This window comes from Phymastichus coffea, unplaced genomic scaffold (genome assembly GCF_024137745.1).
Source record: "Phymastichus coffea isolate CEN01 unplaced genomic scaffold, Cenicafe_Pcof_1.1 PCOF00015, whole genome shotgun sequence".
Lineage (NCBI taxonomy): Eukaryota > Metazoa > Arthropoda > Insecta > Hymenoptera > Eulophidae > Phymastichus > Phymastichus coffea.
Window position 1 is genome coordinate 2,960,369 of NW_026706826.1, and position 20,443 is coordinate 2,980,811.

The window sequence follows — 20,443 nt, forward strand, 5'->3', positions numbered from 1 at the left end:
TGCATATACTGCTCATCAAAATAAATATAATTTCAAAAATTTATTATTTACGGTACACCCAAAAGAAGTCGTGAAATTTGAAAAAAACGACGTTACAGTGAACGTATACTTGTTAAATTTGAAAAATGGATCCTACAAGGTTTTGCCGCAACATTCAACTGATGAAAAAAAAGAAAAGCAAGTGAACCTTCTTCTAGTGGAAAATTATTATATCGACGTTAATGCCGATGTGAACAAAGAGTAAATGAAACGTCCTTGTATACCTTATAAAATACACTATGTTTGGATAAAAGACTTATTTCGACTGATATTTCGACAATGGTCATTTCGCAGATGTAAATTGTACATATGCGATCGTTGCTTGCTCTATTTTCAATTGAACAGAGATTGAAAACGCACGAGATCGGCTGTAAAATTGTAAATATGTGTAAAATTGTGTAAGAAAGATAAATTTTTACAATTTGAAAATATTAAAAATGAGTGTCCAGTACCGTTTGTTATGTGCGCTGATTTTGAGAGTCTCTTGCAAGCGGTGTCTAACGATGAATGAATCTATCAACGTGTTGGTTTTTCCGTCAAGTGTAGCTATGATGACTCTCTTTCATGTTATCAAAGCTTCAGACAGAATACTGTCGATGACGTTGGTCTAGCCAAGTGGTTTGTTCACAATCTTCATAATTTGGACAAGTACCTGCATGATTTACAAAGGACGCAAGAAAACTGAAAAGTTAGTTAATTGGAAACGCGTGATCAAAGCGGCCACATTCAAACGATCGAAGGGTAAATGTGCGCGTAAAGTCATCAGTTCTGCTTTGAAAAAAGCTTGTAGAACCATTAAAAAAGCTGGTGGAAAAGCAAACATCAATGTTCCACGAATTCTGCCAATATTAACTAAGAAGAGTGAAGCTTTACCCTTCCTCACAGCATATTTTGCAGGCTTGAGTGCATCTAGTGTTGTAGCTGGCAGCGCTGCGGAAATCACAAAAGCTGTGAACGATGCAAAGTCTACAAAACAACAATTGAACGAGAACAAGAAACACAACAAAACGATGGAAGCCATTACTCTGGGAAAAGGCTTGCATCTCAAACATTATAAAAAAGGTTATAGACTTTATTTCAAACCTTATCTAGGATCAGGTTTAAAAAAAACGTTCGAAATAAATCTACCGGATAGAGTCCTCACAAACTTGATAAAGTGAATGTCATGAAATTTGAGCTGAGTTAAGGGTTGGCGACTAGGAGGAGGAGGCCGATGCAGCTAAAGTGAGGCTCGGTGGATTTGCAAGTGGTCGCGAATGAAGATCAGAGCGAAGAGATCGGAAATCGCCAAGAGGTGCGAATGGTGCGGCTGAAGGGTGAAGGGAATCAGAAGCTCCCTTCGAGCATGCGACAGGTTGGTGAGGTGCCAGCCTTGGCAGAACACGCAGATCAGCTTCAGAGACGATGGAAATGAGCTCCGACTGCGGCGTGGTGCGGCAGAAGACTCGTAAGTTTCGAGCTATAGGCCATGCATATCTGAGATCCTCACACACTCTTCTAGCCTTGGATAAGAGCTCAAAAACAGGCTTAGGGTAGATTGGGCGTAGTGGGACTCGTAAGCCGCCTCCACAGCCAAAGATCGTCTGCGCAGTATGCCCCTTGAGTCTGGACGAATACTTGATTCTGTCTCGAGAGGATGGTGAATCCAGCAGGAAGGTGAACGATTTCCGTCGAGCACCTTGGCTCAAGAGAGACTACGGTTGCGACAGATTTGTGTGCGTAGCAGGGCGAGCAGTTGTTGAGGGATTCCACTCCCTCTTCGCAATAAACGCAGGGAGGTAGTGCTCTTCACCGTAACCTAGCGCAACGAAGACAGAAGTTGCGGCCTGGAAGAGAGAACCTCGAAATTCAGCAGGCAACCCATAGACTCCGATTTCAGGCTCATCAACCACCGCAAACTGGACGTCACGTTCGCGAAATCCCTTCTGCGTTTTGGTCCAGAGTCCACAAAGCTTCTCAAACCGCTCAGAGTTGCTCAGGCTTCCTTCACGTGCCGCTTCGCATTAAGCTGTGACTCCTTGCGAAACCACTCAGGTGCCTCAGACATTGTCGAGTAATTGGTGTTCCAACCTGTAGTCGGAGGCAGCTCAGATCTATGAACCTTGGTGATCGGCAGCAGTGATGGCTAATTTGGTGAGGCAAGACGTTTCCTGGCAAGTGCGACGATAGAGGGGGAGTGTCCTGTAGGTGTAGCGAAGATATCCAAGGCAGTATTGGCTAGAGGTGTATCGTCATTTAACGAGCGGTTGAGGCAGCAGTTAAATTCGGCAGAATTGTGATTGGCTGGTCTTGAATTGAGTGAAATGCAGAGGTTATGGTAAAGGGAATTACAGGAGTTGCAGAGGAGGAGATGATCAGGTCGTCGCACGATCAATCCGCACTTGGCACACACGCGACTTGACATAAATAGGCAAGATAAGTCTAGAAAAGTATAGAAATGCCTATGATAATTTGAAAGTTCGCGCGCAAATTCAAGTGGCCCAGGAACGTGCGCAAATTCAAATGACGCAGTGACGCGCGCAACTTATCAGCTGTGATAAACTCGGTAAAGTGACCTCTACCGAGAAAAAGCGAATTATCATAGAGGGTGTGGCGGGAATATCAAAATGCGCGCAAAAGTGGTGCTCGCAATAATGAGGAACGCGAAATAGAGATTAAGAGGAAAATTCATGAGATGACGTATCCCGACTTAAATGTACGTTAACAACTTCAGATTAAGATGAGTAATTATGAAAATGATAATGAAGATGAAAATGTGAATTACGCTAAATGAATCGAAGTAAGATTTAGTCTTAAAATTAAAGATGATCGATTACAGATTGGCAACAATAATAACATATAGTAGAGAAAATGAATAATACAGAGTGGTGACAAGATGTAGACAAGGCAAAATATTCCTCACTCAACCAACAAGAAAAACATAGTTGTTCTAGCGATGACGTTCGTCGTTGGTAGAGCTAAGACGGCCAGGTTGATGAAGAGATATCCTGGTACAGTTGTGGTACGGCAATTGGTCCAGTTAGTAGAATGACGTATGTGGTGTTAATTTTGTTTCAGGTGAAAGAGGTTAAGTGATGCTAGTTGCACAAGTAATGCAAATTCCAGGGAAAAATGCAAATACGAGTAATTATGCATGAAACAGCGTACACTTGTTAGCCCCGTGGAAGATGCACTACCTAGAACAGTTTGCTTGAAAGTGTGATGCCTACCAGAGAGAGAGAGTGAGTGAGAGAGAGAGAGAGAGAAAGAGAGAGAGAGAGAGGGGGGGTTATAGAAGAGATGCAAGATTAGATAAGGGCTTATTTTAAAATGACGTGGCGCGCCAGCTCATAGTGTTGATTGGCATGATCGTGCTGTTAAGGAATGGCAGTACGTCTGCAAGTGGGTTGAATTTTAGTCGGTTTCGACTAAACAGTATGTAATCTTTAGGTTTCCTGATTCATCTTCTGCTTCTAGAACCTTGTAGGGACCTTGACATTGAGGCGCGTATTTTCCAATCCTTGGTTCTAAAAGTAGCATAACGTTATCACTAATCTTAATGGAACAAAGATTACATCTTCTATCATAAAATTTTTTAAAGCGTTTCTTTGTATTGATTAAATTCGTCTAAGCGAGGTGCTGCACAACGGCTAATCTCTCTTTAAGTCTAGTTACATAATCGCAATACGTATTTAGAGTCTTCTTCAAGTGAAATTTTGAAGCCGGGCACGCGAGCCAATTTACCATAAACGTATTCGTACGGTGTCAGTTTCGTGCCTTCATGGACACTAGTATTATAAGAAAAGGCGATGCATCCGTACTATGAGTTCTATTCTGTTATATTACTAGTGTAGTTGATCAGCCATTCTGTTATTGAATAGTGCATACGTTCGATGCTGCTATTAGATTGTGGTCGGTACGCCATTCTATTACATGTTTTTGTGCGACAGAGTTTTGCCATATTCTTTATTAATGAACTTGTAAAATTTGTACCTTGATCTGTTAAAATTAATTTCGGACAGCCGTAAATAAAAATGGATTTTCTTAAAAACTCGCTTGATACACGCTGCTCTTTCGAAGTTATTTTTGGGAGTGGTACTAACGTAATATGTTTTGTTAATAAACATTGAATTATTAGAGTATAAGTATTGTCTTTTCTTGTTGTGTCTAGTGAGCTATTTGTTGCTAACCGCGACAAACAAGCGTAAATCAAGAGAAGAGAGCGCGAGCGAATTCGTCTAGTATCATCGACGCAAATGGAGGAAATCACAGTAGCGAAGTTCTGAGCGAGAGCTGGTGCAGATAGAGAAAATTAAACGCTTTGGAGCGTGACCCACCAGGTTGCGTTGTACGCTACTCGTAGGTGATAGTCCGGTGGCGGCGGAAGCGTAGTCCAACTGGCAGAAGCATTCAAGGGATAATGATACCGGCGCCGCTATCTAACCTCAAGAGGTTGCTTGAGGATCCTGCCAGGATTTCTTGGTTGCTTTCACCTCGGCAGAGATGAAGATCTGCCGAACTCGTGTACTGGTGTTCTCTCGGCGTAATACTCCTCCAGAAAGTATGCTGAGTAGATCGGCTTTCTAATTTCTGTGTAGTTGTCAGACCTAAATTTTCTTCTCAGACTTCTTCCCGCTTCTCTTTATTTTCTCTTTGGACTTTCTCTGGCTTCTCTCTCGATTCTCGCAAATTTTCTAGCTTAAGAATCTACCGATAAACCCCCTCTCCGATAATTAATCGCTCTCCCTCTCTCTGCTCTTCTCGTTCTCGCCTTTATCTTGAGCCCCCTTCCTCCAGCCGCGTTCACATATTCCAGGACTCGCAACAAATCAAGCGTAAATGCCATGTTGCCACATTCACGCTTGGTCGCTGCGTCCGCGCCACACAGTTTTTGAAATTCTGAGACTAGACAAAGCGAAAGACATACTCGTAAGTCTAGAAGGGATTCCATCACGCTTTTCATAATTTCTTGGTCTATTGTTATCATAATGTTCTCTTTTATGGGTAGCGCTATGAAATATTTGTTTTTGTCTTAGTACACCTCTGTCTTACGAAGCATTCACCCGTCAATTGATACAGATGAATTACAAACAACCATAGAAGAACATGGACATAAATTGTGATGATGCGTCATCATGCAAAAAGCCCGACCTACAGGGCTGATGCGAAATCCTCTTCCGACAAAAGGACGCGGACGCCCAATCAGCTGATCCCATTAGCTCACATAAGAGTATACGATTAACCCCGAGACCTAGCGAAAAAACATCTCTCAGGACCCGCCTAAATCGATGCGCACGATCATTACACTCCTGGACATACACTATCACCCAAAGCAACCCGGACCAATACTCCCCCAGGAAGTCAAACGACGAAAAAGGTCGCAGCAGAGAACAGCTGATCCTGCTAGCTAACACATAAGGGGAACTCCAGACATACACACTAACACCACTGGCCGACCATTTAGCACATCCGAAGGACTGTCGGAAATACACACACAGCACGATTGATCAACGTGCCCCGCGGAACAATAGGAACAGCGGCAATGGAACGCGATGTTAACGCGTGAGCCGAGCGACAGCCAAGTTGTGACGCGCTAGAGCTAGACCGAGAGAGGGACAACCAAGCGTATGAGTATGAGCGAGACAACTGATAGAATAGTGAGCTAGATTGAGAGAGAGACAACCGAGCATATGAGTGCGAGTAAGATGACCGATAGGAGAGCAATCGGGCGCGAACGGGGGGAGGGGGTAGCGCAAAGCGTGCGAGTGAGCGACACGACGATACCGATACTCATGTAGGGGTGATCGGTAGGGCTAACGAGCGAATGCGCGCAAAGGATAGACGATAACGACGCGAAACTGAACAACGCGCGCGACTAAATCGACGAACGACGAGTAAGATAGGGGCAGATTGACGAATAAAGTAAAACCGACGCAATCTAACCGACAAATAAGGAAATTAGGCGCCAAGACTCGACCAGTAGTAAAATTGCGCGGGCTAAAATACTAATATAGACGACGCTGATAATCGGCTTAGCAACAATTTAGACCAATAGGATAAAAATTCGCGACTTGAAGGGGAGGTAATCGAGGAGACGCGACACGGTAGTAGCAGTGGAGCCGTTATACGAGACAGTGCGCAGTTTAGTTTAGTGCAGGATATTAACAAAGGACCGGACAAAGGAAGTAGCAGAAAATAACAATTAGTAACAAAAGTAGATATATGAGGACCGGACAAAGGAAGTAGCAGCAGATAGGAATTACTGACATCAACAAATTTACAAAAACCGGACATAAAAAAGGGTAGCAGTAGGCGGGCATTCAAGAGTGAGTACTCTCTTTTCCTTCTTTTCGTTATTTTGTGGTCATCCGCAAACCTGACCGCCGTTTACCGACCAGTGCCGTCAGACTTTACGCGATCACCGAAATTGTCAGCGCATTAACGGGAGTACCGACTGACCTTTGCGCAATCACCGAAATTGCCCATGCATCAATTGCCAACGGAAACGCGAATTAACAAAAGTGCCGCCTGACCTCCGCGATCACCGCAAAAGCAGATTACGATCGCGTCGCAGTGCGCCATCCGCGAACCTCGTAAGGAAATTTGGACGGGATAAACCGCCGTGGATAGATTCGTTAATGCGTCGAACAAAAGGAAGCCCGAATTGTGTTGGGGACACGAAGACCAGACGTCAGTAATTATTTCCCCTTTTTATCCTCCCCCGCGACCTACGACATAACCGATCTCGGGAACTGATCATCCGTTTAATTAAGAATAATTCCCGTTAATAAGTGTATTTTCTGACTTAACCTTATCAAAACTCCACATTCCCCCGTAGCTAACGCGTCAGATTACGCGAAACCGGCCAGAGCGTCGACGCCGATACGACATTTCGTGTGCGTGAGAGAACCCCCCCTCCCTTACCACTCTTCACCGATCCCGGATCGCTGCTGAGGCGACTTGAGCCGCCGCTTCGATGATCCGTTGCTGAAAGGAGTTTCCGTGCCCGACATTTTGACTAACTGCCGCCCGCATTTTCTTCCGCACGCTAGATATGATTTCGCGCTCTTGTTTTCACACTTCTAGGTGGCCAACGAGGCCAGCGTGCAGAGAAGACAGCAAGCTATCCGACTTTCAGCGACCACAGCCAGCCGAACTGCAGCGCTACTCGTCCTCCAAACGCGAGGATGGTAGCTGGCGCCCAAGACAAAATTTTAGTTGCAACCATTGGCTGACTGCGCCGCTGGTGGCCGTGGAGGCCGAAGAAATAAAATTAATTGTTTTTCCCCTGCCCTCCTCCGTCACAAAATTAATAAGTATTCATAATATAAGGCATCGTATCACTAAATTACCATTGCCGCTTTTCAAAGTTGAAATTGAATATGATTATACAAGCCAGGAAATTTCGAAAGTAAACCGACTATTAAACACGGTTTCAAAGGGGTTCAAACCTATCAAAATTCAAATTTAAATTTAAATGCCAACTTCAATAGAGTTAGACCAAACATAATATATGTACAAGTAACATCAAAACAAAATGATCAAAGTGAGATAGAAATATCAAAACAAATATCTGTTCAAGGAAGAGCTAAGCAGACATACCACAGAAGTAAACACAAGTAAAAAGCTCGAAAATATTATGGAGCAGCTGATGCAGAGAATGGATACTATGTTAAATCCTTTAATTATACTAGTAAACAAAATGGTATAATGAACAGTCTAAAACTCACTATCTGGAATGCAAACGATTTTATGCAGAGACATCTCGAATTAAAAGCATTTTTAATCTACGAAAATATAGACATTATGTTAATATCAAAAACACACTTTACAAGGAAAAACTATTTTAATATACCAAACTACAGTTTTGTAAAACCAATCACCCGCTTAATAAAGCACATGGAGATACTGTTATTATAATCAAAACAAAAATAAACCATTATATCCAAACTTACACTAGTGAAATCTACTTACAAGCAACCAGTATAATCGTCAAGGACAAAGACGGACCAATAACAATATCAGCTATTTACTGTCCTCCAAACAAAACAATTACAAAGAAAATTGGACAGACTTTTTCAACACATTAGGAAATTGCTTTATAGTAAGAGGCGATTATAATGCCAAACATTCGTGTTGGGGTTTAAGGTCACCAACTCCAACATACAGAGACAAAGTAATTACAAAAAAATAACTATATTCTAATACCCCTTGGAGAACAAACATACTGGCCAACAGACTTCAACAAGCTTCCAGATTTCATTGACTTTGCAATAGTAAAAGGGATAAATAAAAATTATTTTGAAGTGTTATCATGTATAGACTTAACTTCAGATCTCTACTCACCGATACTAATTACTCTAACCTCTCAGGTTATTAATACTGTAAACAACCAGACTAAAGTCGACTGGAAAAATTATACTCGTCTCATCGAGCAACGCATATCATGGAACGTTCCTCTTAAATCAGCCAATAACATAGAAAGCAGTATCGATTCACTAAACTTAATTCTATCTGCAGCTATTCACAAATATTCTACTAATATAAACAACAATAAAACACAGCAAATCAATTTCAATGTAATAGTCCAAAAAATTCAAGAAAAGAGATCACTAAGAAAAAAGTAGCAAAAAATAGATCGATTCAAGACAAGACAAAAGTAAAAAAAGCATCCAAAGAACTGAAGAAAATGTTATATGAAGACAAAAATATACAAATCCAGGAATATTTTAAAACTCTGAGTCCGATAGAAGCAACAGATTATTCACTATGGAAAGCTACTAAACGAATCAAAAGACCAGTTACATTTATGCCACCTATCAGAAGACCTACAAGAAAATGGGCAAAATCCAACGAGAAAAAAGCTGAAACGTTTTTAGATCATTTTTGTACATTATTCACACCTCACCAAAGATTAAGAAGAATATCACCAAACAATAAGAAGAAACCCTACTGAAAAGTTCAGAGGTCCAAAATAGTACAAATCGATTAAAATTAAAGAAGTTTTACAAATCAATAATAATATTAAAATTCCAAAAATCCCCGGATATGATGCTATTACCGGATATGATAATATTACAAAATGATTAAAATGTTACCAATACCAGCAATGAGGTTTATAACAATTATTTTTAATACATGATTACGCCTCCACTACTTTCCCACACAGTGGAAGATAGCAGAGATTATCTTAATTCCTAAACTTAGTAAAGAACCAAAACTTTGACCTCATGTAGACCGATTAGCCTACTACCAATATTTTCCAAAATCTTTGATAAATTAATCTTAGTTATAAAAAAAAGTTTCAATAATATTATGAGCTGGTCTTGGCTTATTTACTTCACTACGACCAAATTCATATGCTATTTTGGATTAGTCATCATCGACGGACTTGTCGTCGGTGTCTTCGGTAGTTTTATTTCGCTTTGTACTACTTGCTTTCTAAAAAGAAATTGAATTAACGCCAGCGAAAACTGAAATGTAAACCGTCGTGAAATCCCTCTATACTTTCGCTATCTATCTTAGCCATTTCCAGCAAAATTAATTCTGATTTCGTCTCATTTTTTATGGTCGTTAGTTTACCACATGTGTTCATGCTGGTACTTGTTGAGAACACCTTTTAACTATGTAGAGAAATCTTTGAAGTCGGTGAATCGGAGACCCTCGATAGCCACGTAGACCACGTTATCTAATTTATTAATAAGCAGTTTGAATAATTCTGGTTGAGCTCCCGCTGGTATCAACCTCTGTGCGCTTCGATACGCATGTAAGAACTGTGTGAGAACTGAGGCAAGTTCATGCCGTTGAAAGAGGCATTTGTTGAGGCCTCCTTAATTGTAACCGAGATTGGTACTGTCGTGTATATCGGTAATTTGGCTGGGTGTTTGATTCTTCTTCGCATAGTTCGTCAGTATCGCTCTAATATTGGTGAACGGGTCTAAAATAGACTATTTTGTTTGTTCCTCTAAGGAAGTCTTAGTAGGAACCTTGGCGGAAAGAGTTGGCTGATAGTGAATTTTCATTTTTTCAAAAATTATTTTCAGCTTTTGAAGATCTTCGTCTAAAGCAATTGCTTTTTTGCTTTCTTCTGCAAGAGTAACGCAGACTTCTTTGGAATGTTCTCGGCTCCTTTTTTAATTCGCCTTTCCTCAACTCGGAGGGCTGTTTCCCGCTCTTCAAATTCGCTTTATTTTTTGAACAGTTGGAGTGGCAGATCCTCCATTTGTTGTTTACCGAAGTCTTTAGCCAGCATAAGGCTTCCACTTGCTTTTTCTCTACCTACTTCTGAGGATGTCGATCTTCCGCTCTTATTTCCCAACAGAGTTGAGACGTAGCGAAAATAATGCGTGTGATAGTTCTGTTTGTTTTTGTAATTATCTTTCTGGTGTTAGCATGATATTGGATTTAATCTCTCTCGGTTATCTCATCTCTATCTGCCTTTTTTGCTCATCGTTCTCAAAAAGAGAACTCTCTCCCAAAAAGTTTCCAAGCACTCTCACTGCCCAATCATTAAAAGAAAAAAAAGGGTGAGTCGCTCATTAGTGCGACAATAAGCATCACCGATCAACCAGCTAATCATTCCGCTCTCCACGCTTTAAAATCAACCGCGAGAGGAAAATCATGTATCAACTCTCGCTGAGGTGAGAAAGAGAGAGCCTATTAAAAAATGAGAGAGAATAATCAGGTGGGAACCGAGAGACGGAGAGAAACAAAAGACTGAGAGAGAGAAGAACTTCTCTCTCTCTCTCTCTCAGTTTCGCGGCTCTCTATTTATAAAACACACATCAAGCGCTATTATGCTGGTTTAACAATTTTGCAAAAGTCAGCCTAGAAGCGGAGACACTCGTGTGCCTTTTCACGATCGTAGAGTACAACAAATCTGGGCAGTTAAGCATTCTTGTGTGAGAAGCCTTGAAATGAGCTTTCTCATACAAGCGGTCGCTTTGTGACACTTCAGCGTCTGGTGTCTGCCCTAGGTTGGGAGGTAACATCGATAAATCCTAGGTCTACAATTCTCGAGTTCAAAAACCGAAGCCTCCAAATCCTCAAACAGCAAAGCCCGAACCTAAAGCTACAAACCCAGAAATCCCTAACAAATGAAACTCAAACGTACAGACCAACAAACGTCAATCTTATAATCTCACGAACTCCAAACCCCACCCATAAATCTTGAATCTACTATCCTACAAACTCCAACGATATAAACCATCATGCACATATTAGTTTGAAGTTTGTAGGATTAATAAGATCCGAGTGTGTGATATTCTAAGATATAAGGAATTTGAAGCTTGTAGATTTATCTTCAAGGGTTTGGCATTTACGACTGTCGTGTTTGCGGGCTTAGGATGTATGTGCTTAGGACTTGTTTGGGATTTGTTATTTCGGAATATATGGTTTTTGCTTGTGAGCTTCAAGTTCGTAGTTATGGGATTTATAGACTTGGCAAGGAGGAAAAATATACTTGGATAATTTAGTTTTACCCCTATAAAATATAAAGCATGAAATCCTTAAAATTCACAAACAATACGGTTATGTCGCTTACTGCATGAAAATCTTTTTCTATTTTTTTTATTAAAAAATATCTAAAAAATTAAATTATTATAAAGAATGTGATTTTGAGGGTGACTTTAGGGGGTGTTTTTCCTTTCTTTACTTTTCAATGCTCTATAACATATCATAATTTTATCGATATCGATAATATATTTATTGTATTATTTGTTTATATCAAAGTTACTTAGCGCACTTCGCGCATTCTTCTTTTTATGTTTTTCTGTTATGTATTACATTATTTGTACATTTACATGCCAACTTGGAGATTCTAATGGACACGAATAAATGATCAAATTAGCTATTATACTATATTTAAGCTCCTATATTTGAAATATTAAAAAGCCTTGGGTTAAAAGTCTTTAAAAAAGTCAAATATTCTGCTTGATTATGCAAATATAAACAGAAAGAATCTGTAGCCTAAATACACAAAAATATTGATTTTCATCTAAACCAAACCCTAAGACTAAAACTAAAAATTCCCTAAAGAAAAATTCCTATTACTAAAGCTAAAAATAAAGAACGAGTAACGTTAAATTTATTCTCCGAAATGAGTTAAGTATCATTTTCTCACAACCACATGTGACATTTTTTCTGAAATGAAAATAAAACATCTAAACATTATTAAAATTAATTATCTTGAAATACCACATCTTGGTTAACATAATACTTGCGAAAATAGATAATTTCAATCTACACTCGTAAATTATGATTTGTAAAATTTGAATATAATAAGAAAGTTTACCTGGTATAAATATGCACAGCTTAAATCAATAAGACCTTTAGGTTTCGTTCTTTTAGGATTATCATATAAATATAAATGCGTATCACTTGCATCAACAAGCAGAACAAAGTATAATACTTTCCATTTTTTGTTTTTTTCTGATTTTTTTTCCAAATACCCTTGCATTTTTATTCCCTTATTTTTTTTAACTCCTGATTGCTCTCGACACTCTCTCAATGTAGCATATATTTTTTCAGCATGTTGTATCTCTTTTTTCACCTTGACAGTTCCATCAGGTTCTGTAATCATTGCTTGTACTAATGTGTGGCCTTCTACTATTTGCTCTTTCCGATATCTGCAAAAATCATTCTTAATTAATTTTAAAAGTCAGTTATATTAAAATTTAGATAAATCAGATATGATATGAATCTAAGCATTTTTTCAGTGAAATTTATAATATGGTATTCATTCATACCGCGTGTGACTTATGATTCCTAGTTTTTTCTTTTGTTTTCATGGAAACAAGCTATACAATCACAAAATTAAGTAATATAATTAATCAGAACTCATTAAAAATAAGAAAAATTTCTCTAGTTAATTTACTCACTTCATCTGATTTAAAATAATAAATAATATATTATTTCTTATAAATACAGTTTTGTTAACAAAACCTCAATGACATATAATAACTTTGCAAAAAATAAAAACATTTCATTGCGATTAGAATAATAAAAACTACTAACTTAAAAGCCATTGTTACGTCTTATGGCGCCTCCTAAATTTCTTTATAAAGTTCCGAAACTCAAGCTCTTAAAGAAACTTAAATTCTGTATACGTCAGCAAAAGTCATCGCACTCTCATGAACTCTCGCCACAAACACACATATGGCAAGCTAAAGTCTTACTCTGCAAATTGTGATGAAAAAAGAAAAAACTACTTAAAATTGCGGACATCGAAAACTTAACGAAATTCGGGAGCTATAAGAACCTCGTAAAGCACCGTAGCGAGGAGTTCGTAAGAGTTCAAGTCAAAGACTGCATCTCAAACCCCCCGTTCCATAACTAAATTTGGTGTATTTGGTAACTATAGTTGTAAACGTGCCTAACACATTTTGTTAAATTTTAAATAAACTCTACTTGTTCAGAAAATATTAAACCAGTCTATTTCTGTATTTTTTAAACCTGATCTACGAGACATCTCTACGATAAGATTTCAGGTATTATAACACTCATTCATTCATCTTTTTGCTTTCTCCTTTCTTATATTTCTACACCGTATCTAAAATATATATGGAAAATATAAATGAACCTCGTCCACTAGATTCAATATTGATACGACTTAAATGTTAGCTTAAACGGGTATCTAACGCCTAGGACGTAACAACTGATTCCGGTACAGGAACATAGTAGGAATTAGAAACATTGGACAGAATGGAACTATCTTTAAAAATATTACATAATAATCCTATAGAAAACGTAGCTGGGGGAGAAAAAGATGGAAAGCACCATAAAGAAACTAAGGGAAGAGCATATATGAAGAAGAAATGCAGCGAGAAGATCCAAGAGAAGAGAAAGAGCAAGCGGAGGGATTATGGTCGGAGTAAGAAAACGGATAACAGCAAACGTCAGGACGAAGGAATGGAAATACTGGGTAGTGGCAAAAGAGATAAAAGTTGCAGAGGAAGGAAGATAGTGACAATATACAACAACGAAGGGATAAACAACGTAAAGAGGGACTTATAAAAAGTGATTAATGAAAGGAAAGAAAGCGGTAATAGCCTGATAATGATAAGGGACTTCAATATAAGAGTGGGAGAAGGAAGAGATGGCGAGGATAAAGATAGAATAAAAAAATTAGAGGATAAGAAGAGACACAAACAAGGAGAGAAGTTATTGGAAATCTGTAATGAAATAGGGAGAACAATAAGAAATGGGAATACGGAAGGTGATTGGGAAGATGAGATACACTGCCCGTCAATCACTTTTGCCATGCTTACCTCAAAATTAGGCAAACTTGAAAGTTTTGTATCTCGATCGGAAATCATCGTATCACAAAAAACCGCAGGGCATTTTAAAGGTAATTGCAAAAGCTTCCATTTAAGACGTGCAGAGACTTAAAAATGAAAATATGTGTTTTTTACAGTAAAAAAACCGATTAAAAAAATTTCAATTTTTTTAACCTCAACTTAAATCAATGCCAATTTAGAACCAGGCGGTGGAGGGCAAATCGACCAGAGGGGTTCGGAGGGTAATGTTTTACCCTTTAAAATTAGTCCCCGCGGGGTTCTATCCGATGTTTTTTAACCGAGTTACGGCGTTTTTTGTAAAAAAATAACCTTTTTTTTCAATCCTCAATTACTTCGACTTGCGTACGTTTTGGAAAAAAATGCCAAGAAGAAAAAAGTTTCATTTTGTGCCCAAGAATACGAAAATAAAGTTAAAATAAAGAAATAGAGAAAAAAATTTGTTTCGGTTTTTTAGCGCATTAAAAAAATAAAGGAATTTAACTTTTTTTTACGCTTCGTTTTAAAATGTCTAGGGACGTAGTAAATCACAAGAAAACTAAAACTAAGCGTAAAAAAAAAATTAAATTCCTTTATTTTTTTAATGCGCTAAAAAACCGAAAAAAATTTTTTTCTCTATTTCTTTATTTTAACTTTATTTTCGTATTCTTGGGCAAAAAATGAAACTTTTTTCTCCTTGGCATTTTTTTCCAAAACGTACGCACGAAGTAATTGAGGATTGAAAAAAAAAGGTTATTTTTTTACAAAAAATGCCGTAACTCGGTTAAAAAACATCGGATAGAACCCCACGGGGGCTAATTTTAAAGAGAAAGACATTACCCTCCGAACCTCTCCGGTCGATTTGCCCTGCACCGCCTGGTTCTAAATTGGCATTGATTTAAGTTGAGGTTAAAAAAATTGAAATTTTTTTAATCAGTTAAATGGAAGCTTTTGCAATTACCTTTAACATGCCCTGCTGTTTTTTGTGATACGATGATTTCCAACCGAGATACAAAACTTTCAAGTTTGCCTAATTTTGAGGTAAACATGGCAAAAGTGATTGACGGGCAGTGTAATATACAAAGGAGTAGGATGCAACTCTACACTCGACTACATTATAGAGAGACAGGATGAAAGGGGACATCTTGTGAGGAACATGAAAGTTGACAGAAGACATACATCTGACCATCTATTGATTACGTTCAAGCTAGAAACAGAGGAGGAGAGAAATCTAAAAGAATGTTAAGAAAAGGAGGGTGAGGATGAAGCGCAGAGGATGTGTTCAAGATTAGTATGAGATGATAAAAAGAGGAACGAGTATAGAAAGAAGCTGGGAAGAGAAGAGGAACTTGCCACAAAAACCATAGAAGGAAGATGGAAGAGAATAAAAAGGATCTTTATAGAAATAGGGGAAAAAACAGGTATGCAAAAAAGATTAACACATGAAACAGGAAGAGCAGAAGATGAAAGAGAATGGAAAAACAAAGAGTGCAAATAATTGAGCAGTCTAATATGGAAGAAACTGAACTAATTCCTAATAACCAAAGAGGACAACGATAGGAAGGAGTATAATGAGGGAAAAAGAAGGTTGAGAGAATTGGAGAATATCAAGAAGAAAGGACTAGCTGAAGAAAAATGGTCAAGACTAGAAAACTACAAGAGAGAAGCGGACTTTTCGGAAGCCATGAAAAGTTTCAGAAAAAAAATGAAGCAGAAAAGTTACAAGAATCACGGAAAAAGAAAGGCTAAAACGAGCGAGAAACTAACGGTGATACAAGGAGGGACGGGAAGGATAAAGAAAAACGCTGGGGTTAGGGAAGAGAATGCGAGCTAAAGGGTGAGGGTGAAGGGATAAAGAAATGGAGTAAACAAAGCGTTATGAAATAATCAGAGGGGAGGTTAAGAAGGCAATAAAAAGACTAAAAAAAGGAAAAGCGGACAGAATGGAATTCCAGAAAACTTCTTTAAGGGCTCAACTGAAGGCTGGATAAAGGAACTGACTTGTATATTGGAAAAAGCTTGTATATTCCTAATATATAAATCTAGCAAGGAAAACAAGGTAGAGAATTACAGAGGAGTATTTGCTTAACGTCGAATACAAGTTATTGGCGGGAATATTGAACGACAGGCTCAGGACATGGCTAGAAGAGGAAGGTCTAATATGAGAGAGTCAGGCGCGGTTTAGAACAGGAAGGAGAATGGGAGATCACATATTCACGCTAAACAGCATTATAGGGAACAAAGGTTTCATTAAGCAAAAATGTAGAGTCTATGGCAATGAGCAAGAAATCCTACAGCACACCAATTTATTTTAAATAATTTCTACTACCCTACACATTGAAACAAGCTGCTATCTCAGAAACAAACAAAAAATAATAGATAATAACTTAATCAGACCATCAACAAGTGCATTTAATGCACCTGCGTGAATCGTACCGAAAAAGGAGTTAACAAAAGGCGGGAAAAAGAAATAGAGACTGTTAATTGATTACAGGATATTAAACGCTAAAACAATATCAGATCTCTATTTGCTACCAAATATAACAGAAATTTTTAATTGTATTGGAAAAAATATATCCTTTACAATAATCGGTCTGGTGTCAGGATTTCATTAAATTCAAATGAAGGAATTAGATATACACAAAACCGAATTCAGTATGTTGAGGACGATTTGAATTTGATGTGCTAAAATTCGGACTGATAAACTCCTCAGAGTATTTCAAAGAATCCTGACTAAAGCACTCAGCAATTTACTAAAAAGGGTTTTTTGCTACGTATATATAGATGACATAATTCTAGTTTCCAGGAAGAACATAATGAAAGATATGAACAAACCGTTTATAATAATCATAGTCGCATCAAATTTTGCATTATGATGCATACTTTCTCAAGACGAAATAGGAGAAGACAAAAGCGTTTGTTTTAAGAGTGCTGAAACTAGCAGAAAAACGATGTCATACCTATAAGAGAGAAGCATTAGGAATCGTATTCGCAGTAAAAATTTTTAGGAATTATATTTATGGTAATAAATTTACAATCGTTAGCGACCATAAACCACTACTACCATTTAAATCAGCTGATAACAACACAAGAGTACAAAAGTGGAGACTTAAATTGCTAGAATATGATTACGACATAATATACAAACCAAGAAATACTAACACTAATGCAGACGGTCTATCAAGAAACCTAATGACAAAAGGCAGAGTGAATATCCTAACTAAAGCTCGGAAAGCAAAAAAAAAATTGAAGAACAGACAGATACAGAAAAACTAAATGACAACACAAAGGTTAAAAAAATTATTCAACGAACAATAAAAAAATCTACAACTATTAAAACAAATAAAACAGAAGGAAACAATGACGACAAATGTACTACAAGAAATAAGATTATTTTGACGAAAATGCCTGCCGAATCCAGGAAAGACAATATCGTCATTTTTATTGACAATCTACATAAACCATTTGACGAAAAAACTAACTGCTTGATATCAAGGGTCGCTGTAGTGACCTGCGGCCTGAATGCCGGAGGCGCGTACTACGCGGCACTATACACAATGACTTCCGCAAAGCAGAATAAAACGTTTACAAAGCAATATCGTTTCTGTTTATTATTTTAAATAAATGTAATCAAATGATAAAATCCTATTTATTCAATTATCAATTTATATTATTTTTTTATAACTATTTAGTTATGAGATGGTTTAGTTATGAGATGGTCCAGTTTTTTTTTTCTTTTCCAGTTTTTTTTTTGCTGCTATTAGCCGGTTAATGTGTGTTGTTTGCTGCTACTAGCCAGTTCATATAAACTTATTCAGTTCCCGCTTCATGTAGAATAACAAATTTTTTCGGCAAGAATTTATCTAGGATCCATCTATATCAAGAAGAAAGTTGTATTATACAGTTGAGTGCAATTTTACTTTATTACACGGTTTTAGTAGTTTTATTAGAAGAAAACATGCGGGTGGTCCGTGATATTACCTTTGTAGACCTTACTTTAAATAAGTGTTATTAAGAAATTAAGAAAAATACTGAAATTGAACTTAAATGACACTTTCAATAAGAAAAACCAAAAAAATTTGCCATGCAATGTAATATATATATAATGTTATTAAAGTTATTTAAAAAAATACTATTATTTTATGGCATCTTTAAGAACAAACTGCAGGTTATGTAGAATGAAAGATTTTATTATTATTTTTAACGTGCAGTGGTTTCATAAATACTTACACATAATACAATAATATATGTTATATATATGCAACACGCAATAAAAAATATGCAATAAGAAAATATTTTAAAACAATTTTTTTTACAGTTTCAAAATGTCACAAAATAATTCAGTGTTACGTGACGGACCATTTTATTTTTTTGTTATAATATATCTAATTAGGATTTCGCTTTCGAGAGACTCATTCGTGTCGCGCCAAGGCCAAGAACATAACGATAAGACACTATGGTCAGCAGTACCCGTATGCGCGCCTCGGCGGGATAGAGTGGAAGAAGCCGAGCATACTGCTGCAGCATGCTGCGACAGCATGCTGCACTCAGCGTGTTAGGCTAGGAAATATGAAGCGATTATAAACGGGTAAATCAGAGAGAGACAGAGTATAAGAAATGAGAGGGAAACGAAAATGCACAGACGAATTGTGAGAGCGAGACCCGGCGGTTAGGAGTGAGTGCCCAACTAAGAAGGCTGCAATTCTTTCCTACAATACTATAAATAAATTTATCAAAGTTTATTGAGTTTATTAAAATCTGAGTTTATTGAAGTTTAAATTTATCAGAGTTTGAGTTTATTGAAATATTAAAACAAAAGGTGTTGAGTGCGATCATTCAGATAATTTCTTCCTCTTCTCTAAACAAAGACTATAGAAATTAACCCTATCTTATCTGCCGCTGCAACATTGAATAAAAACATATACATATATATTGGACCAGTAAATTGATCAGAATGAAGGAAGACCATATTTACAAATTAACTAAATAATACCAAGGACCAAATTGTACTAATCTTATTAATAAAAAGTGAGTACCACTTATTTTTATGTAATAAAAATAATAGACAACGCGAGGCGAAACTTACGCGTCTGAATACTTATATATACATATCTATCTCTCTGTCTCTCTCTCTCTCTCTCTCTCTCTCTCTATTTGGTTAAATCATTTTATCTTGTGAAAATAAATAGAATAAATATAATAAATAAATACGTCTTTAAGTTTATCCATATGTTTCCCCGTTATTATAAACATTAGATTAATTAATTTACAATCGCGATATGGAGAGCCGGAATTAAAATAACAGGGATATCATTATTGACGCGCGAACGGGCTGGGGCGCCTGCAAGCCTGAGTGCCTCCCGAGTTTAAGGCCGCTCGGCTGTTAAAAAGGCCTAAACACGGGGCAAATTCGCCTCTCGCGAATTGCCACTTATCATTCAGACCAGGTACAAGTTACATACTCACGTGATGAGGAAATTGGGTATTTGATGGAATCACATGAAAAGGATTTCAACGCGTAAGTCTCTTTTTTTCATAAAATTAAAAAAGAATACTATTATTTTACGGCAGCTCTAAGAACAAACTGCAGGTTATGTAGAATGAAAGATTTTATTATTATTTTTAACGTGCAGTCGTTTCATAAATTCTTACACATAATATAATATAATATATGTTATATATATATACAACATGCAATAAAAAATATATATTATATTATGCAATATGCATAAGAAAAAATTTTTAAATAATTTTTTTTCAACGTGTAAGACTCTTTTTTTTATTAAATATTTGATGAACTAAGCTGAACAGTTGAAAGCTGAACTAAAGATAAACAGAGCCGATATCAGGGCCCAGATGAACCCGTCAATGTTTACATCGCCAACATGATAGGCCTGATGAAGCGGCTAAACCCACAGATGACGCCCGAATGCTAGTTAGACCTTTTGCACGCTAACCTCCTCCCGGATATTCAGGGTCAAGTGCGTAGGTCCGAAGTGAGCTTCATACGAGCCCTGAACGCGCTAGCCACGGCGGCACAAAATAACTTGCACCTAAGAAAGGCAGAACGGGTGGTACTTGACCCATAGTCAACTCTATACCCGGAGTTAGCTTATCACCCTCACGCCGATGGAAGCAAGGGCCGCAAGGGC

General features: G+C 37.6%; 1 protein-coding gene across 2 annotated transcripts in view; it reads right to left on the bottom strand.

Annotated features, from left to right (window-relative positions):
* LOC131675037 (ras GTPase-activating protein 1) overlaps positions 1 to 20,443 on the bottom strand; it is a 1,462,590-nt gene that overhangs the window by 839,075 nt on the left and 603,072 nt on the right. For both annotated transcript variants that reach the window (XM_058953862.1, XM_058953861.1), the window contains exon 6: positions 12,311 to 12,644. In XM_058953862.1, the coding sequence (XP_058809845.1) occupies positions 12,311 to 12,644 (334 nt within the window). The remainder of the gene's footprint in view (positions 1 to 12,310; positions 12,645 to 20,443) is intronic.